Consider the following 7,968-nt stretch of genomic DNA (forward strand, 5'->3'; position numbering starts at 1 on the left):
TTTAGTGAATCAATCAATCATGACATATTTTAAAATAAGTTAAAAATTTTTTTTGTATTTTTTCATCAAAACTGAAAAATGTAACGCATTCATTATTTAATAGACGTTTCAAAGAGCATTCACTCTATTTTCCAACTGATAAATGGACAAATTATTGGGTCCATTACATTATCCCAAAATTTCGGGTGCAAGAAAACAAAGAAGAAGTTGTTTTTCAACATGAGAATAATAGTAATAATAATAATATAAATATGCTGTATAATGGTTGTGTGAAAAAAAAAAATGTAAAGAAAAGTTTAGGCGCAGCCTCCCTGAACACTTCCCGCTTCTCCCTCTGTCAATTGCGGTTTCATTTGATGGTTTCAAACCCCCAAAAGTTACACACACACAGAGACTAACATTTATTCAACACAACCACCACTATAGTCAACCAAACGCATCCTCTCTGCTTCTCTGTTCAACTTTGGATCCGTAAGTTATCTTTTTTCGTCTTCACTGGCTGCTATCTGCGATTCTTTCATTTACCTACTTCTTCTGTCATACCGTTTTTCTATCATTAATCAGTTACTTTTCAATTGGATAGGATATGGATATGAATTGTTAGGGAAGGATTTTTCCTTCTGATTTCCTCATTTTTTTTGTCTATACATCACACATAAGTAAATCGTGTTTTGCTGCTGTGTGATCTCATGATGTATGGAATCTTTGCAATTCTTTTAATCTCTATCTCTGCTCTGGTCTAAAACTACAAAATACCGATTTGTATGATTTGTATAGCATTATTGTATTGGTGCTATTGCTATTTTTATTTCTTGATAGAATTTTTGGGGGTTTTGTTATTCGTACATTTGTTTGCTGCTGGTCAATAGATTGCGCGCTACCGTAGTTAGTTTATATATGTGCTTTATAACTTCTTGTAGGGCTATTGGTTGGAGTGTGGCATATTGTATGAACTGTAGCTTGCTTTCATCATGGAAAATATACAGTTAGAGGAGACGACTGGAGTGAATTCTCAAGCTGTTGATAACTTGCGGGTGGGTGATTCGGTAACTGATCAGAAGAACCAATCAAAGGAGACTGATTTGGTAACTGATCAGAAGAAACAGTCAAAGGAGGCGGAGGGTCAAATTATTGGTCATGATGGTCCCGAATTTGATGATATACCAGATGCGGAAGATGTAAGGTCCAAGAGGAACGATAGGGATTTACAATCTCGAACTCAACTGGAAAACTTGGAAACCAAATCTGAAACTGAAATTATTACTGATAGGCAAGAGGAGTCTGGTGATAAGACGAGTGCTGTTGGAGATTTGGAGTTCAGAAACCAAGAAACAAATCTAGATGGTGATTCTGGACGGAGTGGCTTGACTAAAGAAGTGGATGATAGGGAATCCATGCAGATGTTTGATAAGTCAGATGAAATTCCAAGCGAGGACCCCAATTTGGAACCTGTTTTTGATGGAACAGAGGTTCCAGGGATGGAAGCTAACCGCAGTATGTCTGGTCGTAGGTTGGATGCAGATCAGGACTCCCCAGGTGTGGTTGAGAAGGCTGTGGCTCTTAAGAATTTTGTTAAGGAGAAGAGTGCAGTGGCAGTCTCCACCATGATGCGTCGTCTCTCTGGAAAAAGAGATGAAGTTACTGTGGATAATGTTGATGATGAAGGTAAGGAAGTATCAGATATTGGAAAAGTTGGTGAAAACAAGATGGTGTCTGAGAAATTTGACTGGAATCCCTTAAACTACATCAAGAAGTCATCCGATGCTGGTGCCGAAAACAAAACTGAGCAGATAGACTCAATAGTCATGAAAGGAAGGATTATACTGTACACGAAACTAGGGTGCCAAGAATCTAACGAGATTAGGCTTTTTTTGCGTTTGAAAAGGCTTAGATATGTAGAAATCAACATAGATGTGTTCCCTAGTAGAAAGAAGGAGCTGGAAAGGATTTCTGGATCTACTTCTGTACCAAAGGTTTTTTTCAATGAAATACTTATTGGAGGCTCGAGTGAGTTGAAGACTCTAGATGAGTCTGGCAAGCTTGATGAGAAGGTTGACTTTCTTATTACTGAAGCACCACTATTTGAGGCCCCATCGCCACCTCTCTCTGGCGAGGATGATGTACCCAGTAGTGGACTACCTGATGAAATGGCAATTATTGTCCGCAAAATGAAAGAATCCATAGCTGTGAAGGACCGCTTGCATAAAGTGCGGAGGTTCTCGAACTGTTTTCTAGGCTCAGAAGCTATCGACTTCTTATCAGAAGATCAATATTTGGAAAGGCCTGAGGTAAGCTTGGTCTTAAGTCTGAAGCGTGGATCTATGACATATTGTATGCAGTTATATATTGCATAGTATTTAGTCTTGCTATATTTTCAATCACACACTCAAACAAATCACCGAATTGCTAGTTTCATATGTCATTGCTATCTTCTAATTCTAGTCCGGTGGTATTAGGCTGTTGAGTTTGCACGAAAGCTTGCCGAGAAACACTTCTTTCGACATGTTACTGAGTGAGTCCACGTACTCTATTTGGTGTTTCCACTTTCCAATGTTTTTAAGTATGTTTTGTCAGTCGTTAACAACTTCGATAATCCTTCCTGGTTTTCAATGGTTTTTGTTTTGCTTTAGTGAAAATCTATTTGAGGATGGAAACCACCTGTATCGGTTTTTGGATGATGACCCCATTGTGGTGTCACAATGTCACAACATTTCTAGAGGCATAAGCACCTTGAAGCCCAAGCCTTTAGCGGAAATTGCGTCAAGACTAAGGTTTCTGTCCCGTGCAATATTTGAAGCCTATGCTTATGAAGATGGACGGCGTGTTGATTATACAAGTATACATGGAAGTGAGGAGTTCGCAAGGTTTATTTAATGTTTTCTGTCTTCTGTCTTGCGTCGAACTGACATGTGTCCTGCAATGTTGATAATGCATTCATTGATTTCTTGAATTTCCGCTTATCATTTTAGGTATCTGAGAATTGTGGAAGAGCTCCAGAGAGTGGAAATATCGGATTCGTCCAGAGAAGAGAAGCTTGCGTTCTTTATTAATCTTTATAATATGATGGCCATCCATGCAATCTTAGTGTTGGGCCATCCAGATGGAGCAATGGAAAGGAGGAAATTATTTGGAGAGTTCAAATATGTTATTGGTGGGTCCACCTACTCACTATCAGCTATTCAAAATGGCATATTGCGGGGAAACCAGCGACCACCATATAACCTTAAGAAGCCATTTGGGGCAAAAGATAAACGCTCGACAGTAAGCTTTAATACCTGTATTAGTAAATTACTAATAGCTACTTAAATATTTAATTTTCTATTATAAATCATTTTTTAGTTATATTATCAGACTATTCTGCTGTTTGTTACATATGCTTTCACCGTGAAATTACTAGAATAACATGCTTACTTTGGTGGTCATATTTGTCAGGTGGCACTTCCTTACCCTGAGCCTCTAATTCATTTTGCTTTGGTATATGGTACCCGATCTGGGCCTGCACTTCGGTGCTACACTCCTGGAAAGATTGATGAAGAGTTATTGGATGCAGCCCGTAATTTTTTGAGAAATGGAGGCATTGTAATTGATTCGAGTGCAAAGGCTGTAAATGCTAGTAAGATCCTTAAATGGTATGTTCTTTCAAACGAGGCTTTTGAATATGATTGATGGGATTTTTGGTAAATTTAAGCAAAGACTGCTCATCGAATATTTTTTTTGTACACTACACATCTTCTCTTTGCTAAAAAGCAAAATTTTCAAATCTTTTAAGCTTTTACTTTTGTAAGTTTGGCTAGTGGCTATCTCACTTGTACTCACAAAATGCATGAAGGATCGGGAAGAAATGCAAACAAACTACTATATAATTGTGAAAATCCATTCTGATGTTTAATATTACTTTGTAAGTAGAAGTTAAGTATGTACACGCGTTTACTATCATCAATGAAAAAAAAAATGATGGTGAACAGTGCTAAAATTAGGTGTTTATTTTGGAGATATTCAAATCTGAAAGTAGTTGTTTGTCCTTGTTCGTTCTCAGGTACAGTATAGATTTTGGCAAGAACGAGGTAGAGGTGATAAAGCATGTTTCAAACTACTTAGATCCAGCTGACTCTGAAGTATTGTTGGACCTACTTGCTGCTTCCGAGTTGAAGGTGACATATCAGCCTTATGACTGGGGTTTGAACTGCTAGCATACGCTACCAAAGTTCTGTAAATATGCCTCATAGATTTATACTGATTTTCTATCGTACAAATTACCACCAAAGTATTCAATGTTGCCTGTTTAACTTTTTTCTGCCCATTTCACTCGTCTGTGTGCACGAGGAAGACGAAAATGTTTACCTCCTAAATTCCTGTTCTATATGTACTTTCTTTCTAAAATTACCTGTGCTCTTTAATGTTTGATGCATGCAATTTATGATGGTTCATCACATATAACGTAATCTGCTTCAACTGAAGAGCTCGAATTCGTAATGCCTCAGGTGGACATTTCTTTAGCGGCTGAAAATTAATGAAATGAAGCTGATGGTTACAAAGCAGTCCCCAAATATAAGCACAGGTCCTTAGAAATTGAATCTCGTGTGCTCTTAGTTAATTAAATAGTGATAAAAATTAACGAGATGAAATTATTTGGAGATTAGATTAGAGAAATATGTAGATTCATTTGAGAACTCCAAAAAATGGAAAATTTGAATTTGGGATGGATATGTCCTTAATTCATGTAATTTTATCATTCTTTACAAACCTCTTTATATTCAAGGGTTTGAAAACAGGAAATAACTAAACAGGCTCAACTAGTAACAGTTGTTTCCCCTTTCCTTACAACAAATGCAGAAAGGCAGGGTTAGCCAATTTCCAAAATGGTGCGAGCGTTTACGATAATCAAATTTTGCTTATTTGATATTTGGCAAGAAGTAAAAACGGTATTACAAAATCACAAATTCACGTGTTCGTGTTTTAAATTGCTGACACATTGTTGTTAGAGGTAAGGATCCAACAATAGTTTGTACTGTCCTACTTGGGAACCAAAGATCCTTCTCAACTGTCTGCTCATCCCATACTCAAAAGGAATATTTAAAAGGAGCTAGATTTTAGCCCTGTGATGTGGGTGTTTTAATTCTTTCAAAACTGGTACAGAAAGCACAGATCATGACAAAATACTGAAATCCAACTGTGAAATAAACTTCCAATAAACGACGTTGTAGAAATGCTCCTGTATAAAAGATATTCAGCAATGTTTGGGCTGACAAAGTGGCCAGATATAACACCAACACATGCCTACTTCATGCCCTATTGTTACAATCAAAACTGGGCTTTGCAAATAAAAAGAAAGAAAAATAAAAATTGCGACTCAGGTTTTCTTGAAGAATGCAGCCTGATCTGGATCGTAATGGCCAGAGAATAATGCTTTCAAAGTTTTGCAGCTGTCCATTTTTTTTATTTATATTAAGTTGAATACCAGACAAAGTTAACCTGCAAGATAAATTTTGTAAAAGTTGTCATACAACACTCTGGCCTTCTATACTCACTCAAGGATCCTTGATGTATCAAACAGGTTTCTTTCTAGGTTATGCTGTTTTCTCCAGAATAATACACCAGTTGGATTTATCAAAGAACTGATCAACGATTCTAGCATTGTTTATTCCAGTTGTCAAACTGCAAAAGGATGTGAAAACAAGTTAGAAATGGGAACTCAAGCATCCTGCATAAGCATGTCAAACATCTGAAACATAGTTCTGCATTATACTCTTTCAATTCTGAAACATGAGTAGCAAGAGAATAAAGCACAAAGGCCACCGTGAATTTGTCATACACCTAAAGTTCCAGTTGATTGATTAAAGCAGCAGAAAAGATACATGATGGCATGACACTACTCACTTCAATCCCATCTTTTTTACTCTCAAACATCATCTGCTGCATTTTTTTTTAAATATTCTTTTATCTTTACCTAACCTTTTTCAAGGACAAATAGCACCTCAATTTTTATGATAGAGGGAAAGGAAAATTACGATTGGACAACAAGCTGACGCTCAAGCAGCAAATTTAAGTTTAAAATTGAACCTTAAACAGGTTTTGCCGAATGTAATGTCTCCATCTCATCCTACTTTACTTACATAATCCATATTTCTAGATTCAGATGTAAAGTATGCTGATAATAGCACAACTGACATCCAAGATCACGTTTACCAAACATTGAGTAACTTCAGTGAAAAATACAAGAAAAAAGAAATTTAACCATGAGAATTTGTTACCTTTCAAGTTCTCCTTCACTAAAAACATGATAATATCGATTATACACCACAGCACCTTTTTTGTCATCTTTAGTTGCCAGACCAGCAGCAAGAGCATGAGAAGAAGCACCACTGATTTCAGCACGATGATAAGGTAAATGCCACGGAACAAAGTATTCCTGTTGGTTCTTCATATGTTTTTCTGCCTCCAAATCTTCACATACATTTGACTCACTGCAAACTTTTATGTTCTCACCGGTGCTACTCTCCTCACTCTCAGGAATACTTTCTAATGGCAAGGGTGAGGGTGTCCGAGCTCGAGGACTTCCTGGTCCTACCCACTCTTCAACATACTTCTCAGTCAGTGGAGTCCATTTGGTAATTAGAGTTGTATCCTCTTGTTCCACAGCCCAAACTGTAATCAGAACATGGCCACCCTTTTTAACAACTCTGACCAATTCTTCTATTGCTTTTCTCCTTCTATTTTCAGTGCTTAAGTGATGTAACACTGCTATTGATATAGCCGCATCACCAAAACCAGTTCTGTAAGGAAGATTCACAGCATCTGCCACCAAAACTTCATGCCCTCTATCAGAGCAGATTTTAATCAAGGAAGGACTTATATCACATCCTATGAAAAAACAATCCTGATTCAAACCTAGGTATTTCCCATTCCCACATCCTGCATCAAGGACAAGAGACCCCAAGGGCAAAGATGATAAAAATGATGCAACCTTCGGCCATTTGGCAAATCGAGTGGCACTGAAATGTGGAGCAATAGCATCATATACATGATGAACGAACTTCTTTTCTATTTCAGGGGTGGATTTTACACTCATAGATTCCTTACTGGGGGCAAGTGTACACAAACTAGAATCCCCTATAGAATTGATTTGTTTCATTGAACTAAATGCTAAATGACAAACAGAATCAACAATTACACTGGTCAAACCAAGGGCTTCTCTATGTGGATTGAGGAATCTACTTGTTTTTAGAACACTGTGATGATGAATCATTAACCAGTCAGTGTGGCAGAGAGCACCTGCAGAAAAAGCAATTTTTTGCAAATGATATATCTTTCATTTATTCTATAAAATCTATAAATAACCCAATAGTGATTCATTCATATTCATATACAAAAAAGAAAACCCAAAACCAAAATATGCAAACTTGTAATAATATAACCAAATGAGATGTGAGAAAAGTTAGGTCAGAATCATCAAAACTAGAAAGAAACCGGGGCTTAAAACTCCAAACTTGGAGGCAAAAAATTGCTTACCAGTCAACAGAAGGGCTTCTGAATAGAGAAGAAAAGTTATTAAAGTTTTTCATGAAAAATGAGAAATGAAGAGAATCCTGAAGTGACGAACATCGTCGGTGGTTGATGCTTGTTTTGAGTGAATGGTGGCTGAGACCCGACAACAAACTCCAAAACCCGGTTTGTCAAATTTGGTCGGGTCAAAGGAATATAAACCCATAGTTCTTTGCTTAAATTATAAGAAAAAAAAAACTTTTATTTAATAATTATTTTGAAAGTTTACAAAAGATTTTTTTAATTTAGTTAATTAAAACAAATATGCTTTAGATGGGATAACTTTTTAAGGTTAAGTTGTTTACTCAAAACTGGTTATTGAACCTTGTTTTAATCAATGGAGGCATTAAAAAATATGTTTTTTGACTGTTATTTATTGGAATTTATACAATTTTTCAAATGTTATCACCATTTTGATGCATTTGA

General features: G+C 36.6%; 2 protein-coding genes across 2 annotated transcripts; one reads left to right on the plus strand and one right to left on the minus strand.

The window, feature by feature from the left end:
- Nucleotides 1-277: 277 nt before the first annotated feature.
- Nucleotides 278-4,380, plus strand: LOC114163833. The gene is made up of 7 exons (XM_028048186.1): nt 278-471; nt 921-2,288; nt 2,457-2,512; nt 2,631-2,864; nt 2,970-3,261; nt 3,433-3,629; nt 4,037-4,380. Exons 2-7 carry the CDS (start codon nt 972-974, stop codon nt 4,188-4,190), a joined length of 2,250 nt encoding a protein of 749 aa, XP_027903987.1. The 5' UTR covers nt 278-471; nt 921-971; the 3' UTR covers nt 4,191-4,380.
- A 777-nt stretch (nt 4,381-5,157) lies between these two features.
- On the minus strand, nt 5,158-7,678 carry LOC114164818 (tRNA (carboxymethyluridine(34)-5-O)-methyltransferase). Its single transcript, XM_028049591.1, has 3 exons — nt 7,510-7,678; nt 6,252-7,272; nt 5,158-5,655 (listed from the first exon to the last, which is right to left on the minus strand). The coding sequence occupies exons 2-3, from the start codon at nt 7,244-7,246 to the stop codon at nt 5,568-5,570; spliced, it is 1,083 nt and encodes a 360-aa protein (XP_027905392.1). The 5' UTR covers nt 7,247-7,272; nt 7,510-7,678; the 3' UTR covers nt 5,158-5,567.
- Nucleotides 7,679-7,968: the final 290 nt, after the last annotated feature.

This window comes from Vigna unguiculata, chromosome 9, assembly GCF_004118075.2.
Source record: "Vigna unguiculata cultivar IT97K-499-35 chromosome 9, ASM411807v1, whole genome shotgun sequence".
NCBI lineage: Eukaryota > Viridiplantae > Streptophyta > Magnoliopsida > Fabales > Fabaceae > Vigna > Vigna unguiculata.

Bases quoted from the DNA above. Each gene is read 5' to 3' on its own strand.
- LOC114163833 (XM_028048186.1), top strand. From the start codon at position 972: ATGGAAAATATACAGTTAGAGGAGACGACTGGAGTGAATTCTCAAGCT. The intron at 2,289-2,456 runs GTAAGCTTGGTC...CGGTGGTATTAG, and splicing joins AATATTTGGAAAGGCCTGAG to GCTGTTGAGTTTGCACGAAA. The intron at 3,262-3,432 runs GTAAGCTTTAAT...CATATTTGTCAG, and splicing joins CAAAAGATAAACGCTCGACA to GTGGCACTTCCTTACCCTGA.
- LOC114164818 (XM_028049591.1), bottom strand. From the start codon at position 7,246: ATGATTCATCATCACAGTGTTCTAAAAACAAGTAGATTCCTCAATCCA. The intron at 5,656-6,251 runs GTAACAAATTCT...ATCCTTTTGCAG, and splicing joins AGTGAAGGAGAACTTGAAAG to TTTGACAACTGGAATAAACA.